Source organism: Scyliorhinus torazame, chromosome 5, assembly GCF_047496885.1.
Source record: "Scyliorhinus torazame isolate Kashiwa2021f chromosome 5, sScyTor2.1, whole genome shotgun sequence".
NCBI classification, from domain to species: domain Eukaryota; kingdom Metazoa; phylum Chordata; class Chondrichthyes; order Carcharhiniformes; family Scyliorhinidae; genus Scyliorhinus; species Scyliorhinus torazame.
In genome coordinates, this window is record NC_092711.1 from 99844681 (window position 1) to 99864447 (window position 19767).

General features: G+C 47.0%; 1 protein-coding gene and 1 long non-coding RNA gene across 2 annotated transcripts in view; both read left to right on the plus strand.

The window, feature by feature from the left end:
- Positions 1-19767, plus strand: part of LOC140419167 (uncharacterized) — a 415920-nt gene that overhangs the window by 206939 nt on the left and 189214 nt on the right. The gene's annotated exons all lie outside the window — the stretch shown is intronic.
- Positions 633-14385, plus strand: LOC140419154 (uncharacterized). The gene is made up of 3 exons (XM_072502920.1): positions 633-737; positions 8565-10692; positions 12555-14385. The coding sequence occupies exon 2, from the start codon at positions 8681-8683 to the stop codon at positions 9632-9634; it is 954 nt and encodes a 317-aa protein (XP_072359021.1). The 5' UTR covers positions 633-737; positions 8565-8680; the 3' UTR covers positions 9635-10692; positions 12555-14385.

The following is a 19767-nucleotide window of genomic DNA, read 5'->3' on the forward strand; positions in this document are numbered from 1 at the left end:
CCGACTTGTGGCAATAAAGGTTATTATTCTTATGTTCCCGGTCTAACAATGCATCGAATTTTTACAATTCTGACTTTATTTCAAATCCCTGCCTGATCCATCCCTTCCCTCTCTCTGTAACCACCTCCAGCCCATCATGCCACCCAGATATTTCTGCTCCTCCAACACTGGACCTCGCACATCCCCGATGTTCATCGCTCTCAAGGTTGAGAAGGTGGGTCTTCATGAATAACCTCAGCAGGCACGGGAATTGAACTCACGCTGTTGACGACGCTCCACAGCACGAACCAGCCAACTGAGCCGTCTGATCCCCAACCCTCAAGTAATCCCAACTGTTTGTTCTGAAGGAATCCATTTCAGTAACAAATGTTGAAATGTTTGCTCCACACCCACAGGGTTTCATCTGTTTAAAGCCACAAACAGAAAGGTCCAGTTTTCTCCTTGGGTCTGACTCAAATCAGCTTTCAAAATGATGGTTCAGCCAATGAGGGAGATCTGGGGGATCAGCCCCGCCCCTCATTCACTCCGATTGGTTGGAGGACCAATCGTCACACTCGGTCCTCCAACCCCCCTATTGGTCTGGAGTCGCCGTCAATCATTCCCCGGGCATTGTGAGCTGTCAGTGGATCAGAGTCCAAGATCACACCGGCCTCTGTCTTTACCCAACTCAGAAATAGTTCAACAATCTATTGTTTCAAGAAACCAACTTGATGGGGTGGAGACACAGGTTAACATTGGTGAGTAAATGTTGCATTTCAAACATTGAAGGAAAAGTGGGAGTGAGAGCAGTTCTTAAAGGGACATATTTCACACATTGAAGGAAACGTGGGCGAGCAGTTCTTAAAGGTACAGACACAATTTCAAATCGTCATGGTTAAAAGGATCTAGTTAGTTTTCTTTACATGGTGTGTTGCATCAGGTGAGGTCAACTTCAGATTCCGATATCAGAGCCCGGGGTCAAGTGGCTGGAGAATTGAGCTTCTGTAATAGTGAGCACTTGGATAAGAGGCTGGAGTAGAACTAGTGACCAGCGAATGTAGAAATGAACGCTGGCAGAGTCGACATTTGATTTATCTGGAAAGAGGTCAGAGGACATTCACCAGGATGTTGCCTGGGCTGGAGTGGTTCAGCTATGAAGAGTGGCTGGATAGGCTGGGATTGTTTTCCGTGGAGCAGAGAAAGCTGAAGGGGAACATGATAGAGGTGTCCACATTTATAAGAGACGTAGATAGGAAGAAATATTTCCCGTTCGTGGATGGATCAATAACCAGGAGGCATAGATTTAAGTATAGGGAGAGGAGATTTAGAAAGGATCTGAGGAAAATTCGAACAAAGTTCTGGAACTCACTGCCTGGAAGTGTGTTAAAGGCAGGAGCCCTCACTAGTTAAGAAGCATTTAGACGATCACTAGAAATGCCACAGCATACAAGACTATGACCAAATGCTGGAAAATGGGACAAGAATAAATTGGTGCTGATGACCGACACAGACAAGATGGGGCAAAGGGCCTCTTCGTTCTGTAAAACTCAATGACAATGACACCGTCAAGAAGGAGAGAAAGGATCCTGGTGAAACAGTTTATGCAGTTTGATTCAGGATAAAAACAGGAACAGTGTTCAAAAACAACTGATAAGGAGGAAATAAGTCAAATCCCACAGGACGGATAAATATAGAACAATGTGTTGTTCAAAAACAAAACTGCATTGATTGAAGCCATTGGAAAAAGAAACAGGACATGTCTGAACAGACAGGAAATTGGTTGAGGGGCTGCAGCTAGTTGAACAATCTCAGGAAGTGGATTGATACACAGAGAAGCCTCTCTGATTGGAAAGAAACTCAGCCTCGGAGTTTGCTCTATTCAGCAAGACCCAAATAAAAAGACAATATTGCAGAATTGTAAGAATCATAGTACAGTACAAAAGTGGTCATTCAGCCCATCGATTCTGTACTATCTATTTTGAAAAACCAATCCAGTTTGTCCAATTTCCCCATTTCCCTACAGTTTGTTGCTGCTTTTAATTTTTTTAATCTCATTCCCTTTTGCGGGTTATTATTGAATCTGTATCCACCACCCGATCCGGCTCTGCATTCGAAATTCTAAAAAAATTCTGCCCTTCTTTGGATTACTTCTCCTCATTCTTCCACCCAGAGTAGATCACCTCCCAATCTGCTGCGTTGAATTTAATCTGTGGTGAGCTCACCCATTCCACCATTCTGCTTCTGTCCTACTCAAATCTCTCACTCTCTTCCTCACTGTTTCCGACACTTTCAACTTTTATGTCAGCATTGTGGATAGCACAATTGCTTCACAGCTCCAGGGTCCCAGGTTCGATTCCGACTTGGGTCATTGTCTGTGCGGAGTCTGCACATCCTCCCCGTGTGTGCGTGGGTTTCCTCCGGGTGCTCCGGTTTCCTCCCACAGTCCAAAGATGTGCAGGTTAGGTGGATTGGCCATGATAAATTGCCCTTAGTGTCCAAAATTGCCCTTAGTGTTGGGTGGGGTTACTGGGTTATGGGGATAGGGTGGAGCTGTTAGCCTTGGGTAGGGTGCTCTTTCCAAGAGCCGGTGCAGACTCGATGGGCCGAATGGCCTCCTTCTGCACTGTAAATTCTATGACAGCGCCAGAGACCCGGCTTCAATTCCGGCTTTGAGTGACTGTCTATGTTTGCACTTTCTCACTGTATCTAAGTTGGTTTCCTCTGGATGCTCCATTTTCAGCCCACGGTCCAAAAATGTGCAGGTTAGGTGGATTGACCATGTTAAATTGCTCCTTAGTGTCCAAAGATGTACAGGTTAGGTGGGGTTCGAGGGATAAGGTGGGGAAGAAGGCTTAGGTAGGGTACTCCTTCAGAGGATCAGTGCAGACTCAATGGGCTGTACCTGCATACTAGTTTTCGGTGATTCATGCACGAGGACACGCAGATCTCTCTGTAATGAAGCACTCTGAAGTTTCTGTCTCAACTTATTCTCTCCAATAAGTTGCCTTTCTATTTTTCACACAAAATGGATAACCTCACACTTACCCATGTTAAACACCATCTGCCACATTTTGGCCCACTCTTCCAATCTATCTATATTAGGGCAGCACAAGTGGATAGCACTGTGACTTCACAGCGCCAGGGTCCCAGGTTCGATTCCCCGCTGCGTCACTGTCTGTGCGGAGTTTGCACGTTCTCCCCGTGTCTGCGCGGGTTTCCTACGGGTGTTCCGGTTTCCTCCCACAGTCCAAAGACGTGCAGGTTAGGTGGATTGGCCATGATAAATTGCCCTTAGTGACCAAAAAGGTTAGGCAGGGTTATTGGGTTACGCGGAAAAGGGTGGAATTGAGGGCTTAAGTGGGTTGGTGCAGACTCGATGGGCCGAATGGCCTCCTTCTGCACTGTATGTTCTATGTTCAATATTCATTTGTAAATGTCCTATTTCTAGAATGCAATTTACTATCCCCCTATTTTAGCGCCATCTGCAAATTTGGCTCTTGTACCTCCTATCCCGCCATCCAAGTCATTGATGTATATTGAAAATAGTTGGGGCCTGAGAACTGAACCCTGTGGCACCCTGCTAGTTACATCTTGCCAACTAGAAAATGACCTATTTAACCCAACTGTCTGCCTTCTGCTGGTTAGCCAGAACACTATACAAGCTAATAAATTACCCCTAATCCCTAGTGATCCTACCTTGTGTATTAACCTTTTATGCTGCACCTTATTAAATGCACTCTGGAAGTCCAGATATACATCTACAGGAACATTATTACCCACATAACTTGTAACACCTTCAAAGAACTCTAACAAATTAGTCAAACACGATTACTCTTCATAAAACCATGCTGACTCACATGGTCCATCTCTGACACTTCACTTCTCTTCCTTGACTTCTCTGAATTCGTTTCCACTCTGACCACCAATAATCATTACAAGCCCACTGACTCCCACAGCTACCTCGGCTACAGCTCCTCATTCCTTTCCTACTGTAAGGACTCTTTCCCATTCTCCCAGAATTTCCACCTCTACTGCATCTGTTCTGATGATGCCTCCTTTGAAAATGGTGCTGCCGACATGTCTGCATTGTCCCTTCGCTAAGGTGTTCCCCCAAACCCATCTAATGTGGTTGACAGGGTACTCAACTGTGTCCGACCCATCTCCCAGATCTGTGCCCTCACCCCTTCCCTTCCCTCCCATAAACATGAGGGTCCCTCTTGTCCTCAATTTCCACCCCACCAGCCTCCCCATTTAAAGGATCATCCTGCACCATTTTCACCATTGCAGCACCAGGCTAACACTAAACACATCTTCCCCTCCCCTCCCCTGTCAGCATTCCACAGGCACCACTCCCTCTGTGACATCAGGCCCGCTCCTCCCATCAGCCCAACTTCCCATCTCCTTCCCATGTCACTTTCCTTTCCAATCCTTCCTCACCTTTCAAGACCCCAAACACTTGCACTTCCTTCACTTTGGTTTATTGTATATGCTGCTCCACATACAGCCTCCTCTACACTGGGGAGACTAAATCCAGAATGGGTGACCATTTTACAGAACATCTTCGCTCAATCTGCAAGCATGACCCCAACCTGCCTCATGCCTGCCATTTGAACTCAGCACCTTGCTCCCGTGCCCACATGTAAGTCCTTGGCCTGCTGCAGTGCTCCATTGAAGGCTAGCACGAGCTTGAGGAGCAGCATCTCATCTTCTGATTAGACGCAGGACTCAACATTAAGTTCAACGACTTTAGACGGTAGCGTTTCTCCTCCATCTGAACCTTTTTTACATCCCATACATTTTGCCTCAATGCAAAAACTCTCCCTCCCCTCACCTGGTCATTTTTCTCTTGGTCTTAAGTTTGCTGTACTTTCATCACAATCTCTTCCAGTTATAATAATAATAATCTTTATTGTCACAAGTTGGTCATTTTTGGAATGAAAAAAAACAATCACAGTAACAGGCGCCCTTCATTAATAATATCCAAACGTTTCTGTGAACTAGCCCCTCTTTTCGTAAAACAGTCGGACAATTGCGAGCTACTGTCGAACCATTTAATTTTTGCTATCTCCCGTCTGTCCAACATCTGCTTCAAACTTGCTATGTCTATTCTTAACCTTTTCTCATTCACACATTTTGTAGAGTGCACATTTTTCCTCAGGGATTTGAAATGAAATGAAAACGCTTATTGACACAAGTAGGCTTCAAATGAACTTACTGTGAAAAGCCCCTAGTCGCCACATTCCAGCGCCTGTTCGGGGAGGCTGGTACGGGAATCGAACCGTGTTGCTGGCCTGCCTAGGTCTGCTTTCAAAGACAGCAATTTAGCCCTGTGCTAAACAGCCCCTCAATGTGATAATGTGGCAATGTTGTCAATGTGAGAGTCAATGGGTATGTTACCCAAATCCCTAATCCCAAAATGTCTGTCAATATCTGGCATATATAGGGAGGCATGTGGCGCAGTGGTTAGCACTGGGACTGCGACGCTGAGAACCTGGGTTTGAATCCCGGATGTGGGTCACTGTCTGTGTGAAGTTTGTACATTCTCCCCATGTCTGCCTGGGTTTCTAAATTTTTTTTTTTAATATCTGGGACACATAAAAGGCCATATCCACCGCCTCTACAAGGCTTAACGTCTCACTGGCCAAAATGCTTTTGACCACTCTCCTTATTTTCTTTGTTTCCCACACAAGAGGGCAACATTTACCATTGTTCCCCAAAAGGAAAATTATAAAACCGCCTGCACTTGAAACCCCATCACATAAATTTGCATAGGACGCATAACTATAAACTATGAGTTTCAACTGCCTAAGATAATCTAAAACCGGGAACCTCAAAACACACTCCTGAATTTTTAATTTGACCAACACTTTATTTGCTCTCATTATGTCTTCCACTTTAGGATCATTCATTTTTGTACTCAATTCAAAGACATCAAAACTAACGTTCGGTCTCGTCTGATACCTAACCAATTCAGTTACCCAATTAAACTTCTCAGCCGGCCCCTCGAGCCTGCTCCTTAAACACAAACTAGAAGTCGGCCCCTCGAGCCTGCTCCTTACACACAAACTAGCAGTCGGCCCCTCGAGCCTGCTCCTTACACACAAACTAGGAGTCGGCCCCTCGAGCCTGCTCCTTACACACAAACTAGGAGTCGGCCCCTCACGTCTGCTCCTTACACACAAACTAGGAGTCGGCTGCTCGAGTCTGCTCCTTACAAACTAAGAGTTGGCCCCTCGAGCCTGCTCCTTACACACCAACTAGGAGTCGGCGTCTCGAGCCTGCTCCTTACACACAAACTAGGAGTCGGCTGCTCGAGTCTGCTCCTTACAAACTAAGAGTTGGCCCCTTGAGCCTGCTCCTAACACACAAACTAGGAGTCAGCCCCTCGAACCTGCTCCTTACACACAAATTAGGAGTCGGCCCCTCGAGCCTGCTCCTTACACACAAACTGGGAGTCGGCCCCTCGAGCCTGCTCCTTACACACAAACTGGGAGTCGGCCCCTCGAGCCTGCTCCTTACACACAAACTAGGAGTCGGCCCCTCGAGCCTGCTCCTTACACACAAACTAGGAGTCAGCCTCTCGAGCCTGCTCCACTATTCAATAAGATTGCGGCTGATCTAATTTTTAAAAAAAAATTTGGAGTACCTAATTATTTTATTTTTCAATTTTGTTCCCTTAAATTTAGAGTACCCAATTCTTTTCTTTTACTAAATAAAAGGCAATTTATTATGGCCAATCCACCTAATCTGTACATCTTTGGGTTGTAAGGGTGAGACCCACGAAGACATGGGGAGAATGTGCAAACTCCACCTGGACAGTGACTGGGGCCGGGATCGAACCCGGGTCCTCGGCGCTGTGAGACAGCAGTGCTAACCACTCTGCCGCCTTGCTGCCCCTTCGGCTGATCTAATTATAACCTCCACTCCACATTCCGGCCAACACCGATAACCTTTCACCCCCTTGCTCATCAAGAATCTATCCAGCTCGGCCTTAAAAAATATCCAAGGACTCTGCTTCCACTGCCTTTTAAGGACGTGAGTTCCAAATTCATTGAATCCCTACAGTGCAGAAGGAGCCCATTCGGCCCATCGGGTCCGCAATGACCCTCCGATAGAGCACCGTACCCAGGCCCACCCCACCCCATCCTCATAACCCCACTCAACATGCACATCCTTGGAGACAAAGGGCAATTTAGCATGGCCAATCCACCTAAACTTCTTGAATGTGGTGTTGAGGTTAAACATTATGAATGTGGAGGAAACTGGAGCACCCGGAGGAAACCCACACAGAAACGGGGAGAATGTGCAAACGCCACACAGTTAGTAAAGTTGGAATTGAACCAAAAGAGAAAATTCTGGAAAATCTCAGCAGGTCTGGCCGGAACTGTGAGGAGAGAAAGGAGCTCACTTTTCGAATCCAGATGACCCTTTGTCAAAGCTAAAAGACAAAAATAGTGGGAGATATTTATACTGTGGGTGAGGGAATGAAAGATGAATCATTGTCTGGGACCCTGATAATGTGATGCAGCAGTGCTAACCACTGTGCCACACCCTGTCCTACAGCCCTCAAGAGAAAAAAATCCTTATCTCCATCTTAAATGGGTGATCCCTTATTTTGCAACAGTGACCCCCTTGTTCCAGATTCTCCCACAAGAGGAAACATCCTCTCCACATCCACCCTGTCAAGACCCCACAGGATCTTATATCGTTCAATCCAGGTTTTACCCAAAACTTTAAATCGTGTCCCGACCGCTTGTACGATCAGTGAATGGAAACAGGGTTTCTTTGTCCACCCGATGGAAATCTGGCATAATCCTGTGTCCCTGAATCAAATCTTCCCTCAACCTCCTTTGCTAGAACCATTCTGGTAAATCTCCTCTGCACCTTCTCCAAGAACCTTCAGATCCTTCCTGAAGAGTGGTGACCAGAGCTTTATAAAGATTCATAGAATAGAATTAGAACCATAGAATTCCTACAGTGCAGAAGAGGGCCACTCGGCCCATCAAGTCTGCACCATCTCTCTGAATGGGCACCATGCCTAGGCCCACACCCATACCCTGTTCCTGTAACCCCATTGCCCCACCTAACCTGCACATCCCTGGACACTAAGTGGCAAGTTATCAAGGCCAATCCACCGAAGTTGTCCTTTTTAGACTATGGGAGGAAACCTGAGGACCGAGTGGAAACCCACGCAGACACAGGGAGAAAGTGCAAGCTCCACACAGACAGACATCAAGGTCGGAATTGAACCCAGGTCCCTGGCGCTGTGAGGTAGCAGTGCTAACCACCGTGCCACCAGAAGCATAGTTTTGGTATCAATATTACTGTTGATGAACACCAAGATCGAATTGGCTTTGCCAACTACTCTCTTAATACGTCTTGTACATATACAAAATCCGTCTTCACCTCTTTCTCTCTCCTCCCAAAGAGGTCAGTTTGGCTTTAATGACAATCCAGCAGTTTTCATGGTCCCGTTTTCCTAGTACTGGTCCCACAAATGACCAGATTCATTCAGCTCAATTTCACAACCTGCCTTTGTGTTTTTGTGGATTCTCTCTCACTTCCTATTTTCTGTTTTAAATCAGTTTCACAGTATGTTCGAAGGGGAGGCTTCAAAGTCCGGAAAATCAAACCAAACATCACATCAGGATCTGACAGAGTCCTCAATTTATCATATCCTGAATATCATCGTACTTTGAACATGGAAGGAAAAAGCATCACTCACAGTGGGGAGAAACCGTACACGTGTTGTGTGTGTGGACGAGGATTCACTCGATCATCCGGCCTCACGAGACACAAATGCAGTCACACTGAGGAGAAACCGTGGAAATGTATGGACTGTGGGAAAGGATTCACTTCCCCATCCAAGCTGGAAACTCATCGACGCAGTCACACTGGGGAAAGACCATTCACCTGTTGCAAGTGTGGGAAGGGATTTACTGAGTCATCGGCCCTGCGGAAACACCAGCAAATTCACACTGGGGAGAGACCATTCACCTGCTCAGAGTGTGGGAAGGGATTCACTCAGTCATCCGACCTGCGGAATCACCAGCGAATTCACACTGGGGAGAGACCATTCACCTGCTCAGAGTGTGGGAAGGGATTTACTATGTCAGCCCACCTGCTGAGACACCAGCGAGTTCACACTGGGGAGAGACCGTATCAATGTCCAGACTGCGGGAAGTGCTATAAAAGTTCTGGGGAATTGATGCGCCATCAACGTGTTCACACTGACGAGAGACCGTTTAGGTGCTCTCAGTGTGGGACTGGGTTCAGACTATCAGCTCAGCTCATTGTACATCAGCGAATTCACACTGGGGAGAGGCCATTCACCTGCGCCAGGTGTGGGAAGGGATTCACTAAGTCATTCAACCTGCAGACACACAAGCGAGTCCACACTGGGGAGAGACCGTTCACCTGCTCCAAGTGTGGGAAGGGATTCACTCAGTCATTCAACTTGCAGACACACCAGCGAGTCCACACTGGGGAGAGGCCATTCACCTGTGCCAAGTGTGGGAAGGGATTCAGTAAGTCATTCAACTTGCAGACACACCAGCGAATTCACACTGGGGAGAGACCGTTCACCTGCTCCGAGTGTGGGAAGGGATTCACCACTTCATCCGCCCTGCTGAGACACCAACGAGGCCACAAGTAACGACAGTGATTGCACTTTGCTGTTTCTCACATTCAGGACTGAACCATGTTCATTTGGGTCTCTTTCTGCTGATAACAAACTCCAGCCCATTTACAGAGGCTAATATTCTGATAAAAGTCAAATACATTAGATTTGTGTTAAATACGCAGTGTGTTGAAACTTTTTAATATCTCTGACACAAGTTAGTTCCTTTTGAAGTACTCTCGCTCTCCCCTGTCTCTTCCATCCTCACCTCCAACAAGAAGTGTGAGGAGTTTGTGGAGCTTCTTTGTGACTGAGATTGAGTAAATCCGATCAGCTCCCTCTGCTGCTTCCTTCCCTTCCACGAGCCCACCGGACCAAACTGTCTCTAAATTTCATCCTTTCCCGAGCCCTGAACCCACATCTTTCTCTAGTTTCTCTCCCATCTCCCCTCATGCCCACTCAGAGCTCATCTTGTCCATGAGACCCAGCTCCTGCTCCTATTCCCACTAAGATACTGATCAGCCAGCTACCCTGTGTCCATGGATATTGCCAACATTTCTCTCTCTTGAGGTACTGCCCGTCTGTCCTTCAAATCTGCCATCATCACCCCTCATTAAAACAAACCCTTGGTCCTGCCATCCTTACAAATTACTGCCCCGTCTTCAATCTCCCTCTCCTCTCCAAACTCTTTGAACATGTTGTCACCTCCCAAATCCTTGCCCATCTTTCCCAGAACTCCCATGTTTTAATCCCTTCAATCAGGTCTCTGCCCTGTCACAGTGAAATACAAGAGACAAACAGAATCTTACCCGGAAAGATAGACAATCCGGGAGCTTGGATCCAACACGGATACGTGCATAAGACCAGAAGACAAGGGTAGCAGCACAGTCATTATCGAGAGACAACAATACCTGCTGGTGACCGACAGACAATACAAATAACAACACCAAGCTACCTAGACCCATATACCCGAGACAGGAAGGAGAATTGGAGACAGACTGGAAGAATTCTAAGACTCCAGACACATTAAACAAAAACAGATGGAATATCTGAGGGGACAACAGATAGAACCAAGGAAGTCCTAGTAGTTGATGGTACAGTGGTTCAATAAATATAATTAAGGGATTAAAAATCTGTGTAATGTAAAACAGAAAATGCTAGATGAACTCAACAGGTCTGGCAGCTTCATCGAATCCCTGCAGTGCAGATGGAGGCCTTCAGCCCATTGGGTTTGCACCAACCCTACAAAAGAGCACCCCACCCAGATGCACTTCCCCTGCCCTCTCCCCGTAACTCCATTTCACCTTTGGACGCTAAGGGCCAATTTAGCATAGTCAATCCACCAAACCTGCACATTGCATTTGGGGCTGGTTTAGCACAGGGCTAAATTGCTGGCTTTGAAAGCAGACCAAGGCAGGCCAGCAGCACGGTTCAATTCCCGTACCAGCCTCCCTGAACAGGAGCCGGAATGGGGCGATTAGGGGCTTTTCACAGTAACTTCTTTTGAAGCCTACTTGTGACAATAAGCGATTTTCATTTTCATCTTTGGACGGTGGGAAAAAACTGGAGCACCCGGAGGGAACCCACACAGGCAGGTCAGAATGTGCAAACTCCACACAGTCACCCAAGGCCGGAATTGAACCCGGGTCACTGACACTGTGAGGCAGCAATGCTAGCCACTGTGCCATCATGCCACATCTGTGGCGAGAGAGTTAACGTTTCTTGTTCCTTGTTATAACAGTTCTGTAGAAGGGTCAATGGACTCTAAAAACGTCCATGGAAGTGGAAAGAAAGTGTTTTACTCAGAGGTTTGACACAGGAAGAAGTTTCAGTCTGTGTGAAGCTCAATCTTCATTCGTACAAAGCCTGCAGACTGATTGGCTGGAGGACCAGAGTCCATCTGGTCCTCCAAATCCTCCCATTGGTCAACACCTCACACGCAGGCAATGAGGTTGTGGAACCTGCGCCCACGTGGCCAATGGGAAGAACTCAAAATGATGCAGAGTCTCAGCCAATGAGGGAGATCCGGGTTCAGACCCTCCCCTCATTTGCTTGATTAGGTGGAGGACCATCCACTCCTGCTCGGTCCTCCATAAGAACTAGGTCATCTGGCCCCTCGAGCCTGCTCCGCCATTCAATGAGATCATGGCTGATCTTTTGTGGACTCAGCTCCACTTTCCGGCCCGAACACCATAACCCTTAATCCCTCTATTCTTCAAAATAGAATGCTGTCACCTATCAAATCCGCCCCCTCTTCCTATTGGTCCGGAGCCTCCATCAATCACTCCCCGGTCATTGTGATCCGAAGCATGCGCAGTGTGGCTCCGGGACATGGATTTCAGGGCTCGTTTGTCTCGGAGAAGCGGAGTCAGCGTCAGGCGGGAGGATTTGGAAACACTTTGTGGATCCGCGAACCCATCAAAATCATTGTCAGCTCCCTGGTTTGCAGCTGCGGGGCTTCTCCCTCCCTCCGGGAACAGGCCCAGGTTAACGGGCACCATCCTGCTTCAGACACTGGAGGATGGTTCACATCAGAGGATGGGGGAGGGGGGATAATAAATAAGAGCTTACACTTTGCACTCAAATCAATGAGGACTCTGATCTGTGGCAAGGAAGGAAACCATGGCAGGTGGGCGGGGAGGATTCACAAACACCCGCTGGAGGTCCCAAATCCCCAATAAGACCCATTGATTTTATTGTCAGTCTGCAGACAGGAGCTGGAGAGCTGAACCCAGGCAGAGGAGAGGGAGGGAGAAAACTGGGAGTGGAGGAAAGAAATGGTGCAGATGGTGAGATGGGTTTGGATTTCAGCCCAGGGAGGAGGGAGAGTGTGTGGAATGGGGATTTACAGCTTTGGGGGAATGGAGAGGAAAAATGGTACAATTAAACTAGAATTGTCTATTCTAAATTTTTATCCTCCACTGACTGTGATGGTTTTTGTAAATTCCTTTTACAGGATATTAGAAAGGAGGATTTACAGATGTGAGACTGAAACCAAACATCATCTGACAGTCACTCAATTCATCAGGACCTGAAAATCCTCAGACTTTGAATGTTGAAGGAGAAATGTTTGTCTCTTCTGTCTGTGAGAAACAATTTTAAACATCAGTGTGACTGGAAAGATATCGAGACAAACACACCCGAGCGAAAGTGTTCCAGTGAATTGACTGAGGAAAGCTCTAACCAGTTACACAGCCTGAAGAAACATCACAACCATTCACAGCGAGGAGAAACTGTACACGTGTCCTGTATGTGGAGAAGACTTCAACCGATCATCCAACTTGGAGAGACACAAGGACACTGGCACCATGGCGAAACCATGCAAATGTGAGGACTGTGGGAAGGGATTCAGTTATCCTTCCCTGCCGGAAAACCATCGGCGCAGTAGAACATAGACCATAGAACATTACAGCGCAGTACAGGCCCTTGGGCCCTCGATGTTGCGCTGACCTGTGAAACCACTCTAAAGCCCATCTACACTATTCCCTTATCGCCCATATGTCTATCCAATGACCATTTGAATGCCCTTGATGTTGGCAAGTCCACTACTGTTTCAGGCAGGGCACTCCACGCCCTTACTACTCTCTGAGTAAAGAACCTACCTCTGACATCTGTCTTATATCTATCACCCCTCAATTTAAAGGTATGCCCCCTCGTGCTAGACATCACCATCTGAGGAAAAAGGCTCTCACTGTCCACCCTATCCAATCCTCTGATCATCTTTTATGCCTCAATTAAGTCACCTCTTAACCTCTTTAATGAAAACAGCCTCAAGTCCATCAACCTTTCCTCATGAGATCTTCCCACCATACCAGGCAACACCCTGGTAAATCTCCTTTAAGGGCAGCACGGTAGCATTGTGGATAGCACAATTGCTTCACAGCTCCAGGGTCCCAGGTTCGATTCCTGTTTGGGTCACTGTCTGTGCGGAGTCTGCACATCCTCCCCGTGTGTGCGTGGGTTTCCTCCGGGTGCTCCGGTTTCCTCCCACAGTCCAAAGATGTGCAGGTTAGGTGGATTGGCCATGATAAATTGCCCTTAGTGTTAGGTGGGGTTACTGGGTTATGGGGATAGGGTGGAGGTGTTGACCTTGGGTAGGGTGCTCTTTCCAAGAGCCGGTGCAGACTTGATGGGCCGAATGGCCTCCTTCTGCACTGTAAATTCTATAATAAATTCTATGATAATCCTCTGCACCCTTTCCAATGCTTCCACATCCTTCCTATAATGCGGCGCCCAGAATTGCACGCAATACTCCAAAATGCGGCTGCACCAGAGTTTTGTGCAGCTGCAACATGACCTCATGGCTCCGAAACTCAATCCCTCTACCAATAAAAGCTAACACACCGTACGCCTTCTTTTTTTTTAAATTTTAAAAATTACTTTAATCAGACAGCACTTTACATGCATCACTGCAAAATATCTCAAATTGGTGAGATTCACAGATATCTGGTAGTCAGAGCTATACGAGAGTTTCAGAAACAGGTCAACAGCCTGGGAGGGGGACACCTACAATTTACACAAGGCTTAGCTTGAACCAGGTCAATTTTAAAGTGACAGGAATCACCGCTGTCCAATTCATGGAGCTCACCTCTGTTGGACAGGACTAAGCAGTCTTTGGATTGTGGGGACAAAACCCACGCAGACACAGGGAGAATGTGCAAACTCCACATGGACAGTGACCCAGAGCTGGGATGGAACCCGGGACCTCAGTGCCGTGAGGCAGCAGTGTTAACCATTGCGCCACCGTGCTGCCCTGGGCAACTCTTATTACCCCTCACCGTACTGAAGTGATGTCACGGGGGGGGGGGGGGGGGGCGGGGGGGGGGGGGGGGAGCTGAGCTCACTTCTGTTTTTGAAGTTTCAGTTTGAAAAAGAGCTTGAGTGTGTGTCTGTGTTTTTCAGTGAGCTGGATCTGCTGTGATCTCTGCCATGAAAGGATCATCTCTGGATCATTTGGGTGATTTAAACTCCTAATAGTAAAGCCTTTAACCTGATGTGTTTCTGTTTAAAGGTGTTGAGTCTCATGGATGTTGAAAGGGATAACTGAAGGATTATTTAATGTTGGAATATTTTCAGGGTTATCCTTGAAGTAAGGGGTGTTAAGAGATCCAATGTTTATTTAAGAGGTTAAGTTGAGTTCATGGAATAAACATTGTTTTGTGTTTAAAAACCCACGTGTCCATAATTGTGATATCACACCTGGAGAACAGGCCGCGTGCTTCAAAAGCAATAATCCATTAAAGGGAGAGGTTGGTTGAACTCCATGATACATTTTGGGGTTTTGAAAACGCTTTGCGTTGGTGGTAGGTAGGTAGCCTGGAATCTTCCACTCCACATGCCATTACAATACATGCAGCACGTGTCAGTGTAGAGGCCTCAAAGAAAACTTGAATTTAAGACATTATGCAACTTTCATCCCCCCCCCCCCCCCCCCCCCCGCCCCCCCACCCCCACACTGCCCAAGAAGCGCACATCCAGTATAGGTAGCATTGATCCGCTTCCATCTGGGAGAACAGGCTCTGCTCAGGTATTCAGGGTTGAAGTCACACAGTTAGTGATTTCCACAGACCCAATATGTGTTTTTCCAACCCCGACGGATAAAGCTGATGTTCCAGAAGATTCAAACACTTTGTGGCCAACTTCCCCTCCCAAACTAAAAGGTGTTTAGGACCCACCCATCCCTAAAAAGGAGAACCCTCACAATGTGGTCCCTTGCTCCCGACCACGTTTCACTCGCTCTAAACAGAGGGGAGCACCTCATGGTTCTCAGTCATCCTCAGCTCTCCCCCCCCTCCCCCTTTATTAGAGGGGGCGACCAATTCACTTCAATTTTAAGTTACCATCCCGGAGCGAGCGGTGCCTTTAAGAGGCCACATTCTAAAATGGAACGTTGCGACACCACCGCCCCATTGTTGCACTTTCAGCCGCCGTGTGTATGGAGCGGCTTCCCCCGGGGAGGGGATTCCTAATCCCCAGACCTCGCTGCAGCCTCCGGACTCCCCCTATTCCCCTCCCCCTATTCCCCTCCCTCTATTACCCACACCTCCATCCTCACCACCTCCCAGGCCGCCAAGAGCACCGTACGCCTTCTGAACAACCCTCTCAAACTGGGTGGCAACTTTCAGGGATCTATGTACATGGACACCAAGATCTCTCTGCTCATCCACACTGCCAAGAATCTTACCATTAGCCCAGTACTCTGTCTTCCTGTTATTCCTTCCAAAAGGAATCACCTCGCACATTTTTGCATTAAACTCCATTTGCCACCTCTCAGCCCAGCTCTGCAGCTTATCTATATCCCTCTGTAACTTGTAACATCCTTCTGCACTGTCCACAACTCCACCGACTTTAGTGTCATCTGCAAATTTACTCACCCATCCATCTACGCACTCCTCCAGGTCATTTATAAAAATGACAAACAGCAGTGGCCCCAAAACAGATCCTTGTGGTACACCACTAGTAACTGGACTCCAGTCTGAACATTTCTCATCAACCACCACCCTTTGTCTTCTTCCAGCTAGCCAATTTCTGATCCAAACTGCTAAATGACCCTGAATCCAATGCCTCCATGTAGCAGTACCCTACCGTGGGGAACCTTATCAAATGCTTTACTGAAATCCATATACACCACATCAACTGCTTTACCCTCATCCACCTGTTTGGTCACCTTCTCAAAGAACTCAATAAGGTTTGTGAGGCATGACCTTCCCTTCACAAAACCGTGTTGACTATTTCTAATCAAATATTCCTTTCCAGATGATTATACATCCTATCTCTTATAAACCTTTCCAAGATTTTGCCCACAACAGAAGTAAGGCTCACTGGTCTGTAGTTACCGGGGTTGTCTCTACTCCCCTTCTTGAACAAGGGGACAACATTTGCTATCCTCCAGTCTTTTGGTACTACTCCTGTAGACAAAGATGACTTAAAGATCAAAGCCAAAGGCTCAGCAATTTCCCTAGGATAAATCCCATCCAGCCCAGGGGACTTATCTATTTTCACACTTTCCAGAATTGCTAACACCTCCTCCTTATGAACCTCAAGCCCTTCTAGTCTGGTAGCCTGAATCTCCGTATTCTCCTCGACAACATTATCCTTTTCCTGTGTGAAAACTGACAAAAAATATTCATTTAGCACCTCTCCTATCTCCTCGGACTCCAAGCACAACTTCCCGCTACTGTCCTTGACTGGCCCTACTCTTACCCTCGTCATTCGTTTATTCCTGACATATCTATAAAAAGTTTTAGGGTTATCCTTGATCCTACCTGCCAAAGACTTCTCATGTCCCCTTCTGGCTCTTCTTAGCTCTCTCTTTAGGTCCTTCCTAGCTAACTTGTAACTCTCGAGCGCCCTAACTGAACCATCATGTCTCATCTTTACATAAGCCTCCTTCTTCCTCTTGACAAGTGTTTTGACTGCTTTATTAAACCACGGTTCCCTTGCTCGACCACTTCCTCCCTGCCTGACAGGTACATACTTATCAAGGACACACAGTCGCTGTTCCTTCAACAAGCTCCACATTTCCATTGTGCCCATTCCCTGCAGTTTTCCTCTCCATCCGATGCCTCATCGCATCATAATTGCCTTTTCCCCAGATATAACTCTTGCCCTGCGGTATATACCTATCCCTTTCCATCACTAAAGTAAACACAATGGAATTGTGGTCACTATCACCAAAGTGCTCACCTACCTCCAAATCTAACACCTGTCCTGGTTCATTTCCCAGTACCAAATCCAATATGGCCGCGCCTCTCGTTGGCCTATCTACAAACTGTGTCAGGAAACCCTCCTCCACACATTGGACAAAAACAGACCCATCTAACGTACTCAATCTATAGCGTTTCCAGTCAATATTTGGAAAGTTAAAGTCCCCCATAACAACTACCTTGTTGCTTTCGCTCCTATCCAGAATCATCTTTGCAATCCTTTCCTCTACATCTCTGGAACTTTTCGGAGGCCCATTGAAAACCCTGAACAGGGTGACCTCTCCTTTCCTGTTTCTAACCTCAGCCCATACTACCTCAGTAGACGAGTTCTCATCAAACGTCCTTTCTGTCACCGTAATACTGTCCTTGACTAACAATGCCACCCCTCCCCCTCTTTTACCACCTTCCCTGAGCTTACTGAAATATCGAAACCACGGCACCTGCAACAACTATTCCTGTCCCTGCTCTATCCATGTCTCCAGAATGGCCACAACATCGAAGTCCCAGGTACCAACCCATGCCGCAAGTTCACCCACCTTATTGCAGATGCTCCTGGCATTGAAGAAGACACACTTTAAACCACCTACAAGCCTGCCAGTGCACTCCAGCAACTTTGAAACCTTACTCATGACCTCACTACTCTCAACCTCCTGTATACTGGAGCTACAATTCCGTTCACACTGGGGAGAGGCCATTCACGTGCTCTGTGTGTGGGGAGGGATTCATTCAGTCATCTGGCATTTGGTCTCACCAGCAGTTTTCACAGCTATTCATCTGCACCTCCTGTGGAAAGAGGTTCAGGCATTCTTCAGCACTCACTGTACATCAACGCACTCACACTGGGGAGAGGCCGTTCGCCTGCTCCGACTGTGGGAAGGGATTCACTCAGTCATTCCACCTGCTGTCACACCAGCGTGTTCATGGAGGTGAGCGGCCGTTCACCTGCTCTGTGTGTGGGAAGGGATTCACCGGATCATCCCACTTGCTGTCACACCAGCGAGTTCACATTAAGGAGAAACCATTCAGCTGCACTTCCTGTGGAAAGAGTTTCAGACAGGCATCCTCCCTCATTGTACACCAGCGGCTCCATACTGGGGAAAGACCGTTTACTTGCTTTGTGTGTGGGAAGGGATTCACAGTTTTACCCACCCTTCTGAGACACCAGCGAATTCACACTGAAGAGAAACCATTCGGCTGCACCTCCTGTGGAAAGAGTTTCAGGCAGTCATCCAACCTCACTGCTCACCAACACACTCACACTGCGGAGAGACCATTCACATGCTCTGTGTGTGGGAAGGGATTCAATCGGTCGTCCAACCTCACTGCTCAGCAACACACTCACACTGGGGAGAGACCATTCACATGCTCCGTGTGTGGGAAGGGATTCAATCGGTCGTCCAACCTCACTGCTCAGCAACACACTCACACTGGGGAGAGACCATTCACATGCTCCGTGTGTGGGAAGGGATTCAATCGGTCGTCCAACCTCACTGCTCAGCAACACACTCACACTGCGGAGAGACCATTCACATGCTCCGTGTGTGGGAAGGGATTCAATCCGTCGTCCAACCTCACTGCTCACCAGCGCACTCACACTGGGGAGAAACCGTTTACCTGCTCAGTGTGTGCGAAGGGATTCGCAAAGTCTTTCAACTTGCTGACACGCCAACGCACTCACACTAAGAAACCATTCAACTGCTGTGTGTGTGGGAAGGGATTCACTCAGTCACGATGCCTCCAGAGACATCAGCAAGTTCATAAATGACTGCAGAGGTTGGATTCTGCTGTTGTTGCTGTTGTTTAGTATTGACAGTCTGACAATATTTGGTTCCTGCTGATGTTAATCCCTATAACTGCTGGAACTCAATATGCTGAAAATGGCATTTATTGTGGGGGCCACAGTGTCTATTTTTAAAAGCACCATCTGTGATCTTTCCCCTTAATCCAGGAACTCTCAGCAGAAACCTGTTTAGAATAAATTTCTGAACTTTTGCTTCAATTCTAAATCAATCTTTGGTGCATAATCAACAATTGAGTGTCTGAAAGATCCAACTGCAGGGCTTAATATATATGTTTTTCAATGGGTCTTCTTGAGATTTTCTCGAGAGATGCTCTTTGATTTTCAGGAGTTAATTTTTGGTTTCCAGGGTCTCCTTTTCCACTCTCACTAACTCCTTTATTAAGTGATGTAGTCACATAATCACATCATCGTCAGTATTTGTGTTGAGTATTTTTTTAGTTTACTTCTTTTCGTAGAGAAGATAGCACAAATACCAAAGACTGCGTACATATTACATGTTTTAAATTGAAATCAATAAATAAGATGTTTTGGTTAATTTATTTAAAAAGCTCCTTACTCCATTTCCAAAATGAGAATTCAAACTATCTGACGCAAGGTAACTGAATAGGTGCCGAGTGTTTATTGGATCAGACGGTGAAGCAGGAAAAAACTCACCCAATTCT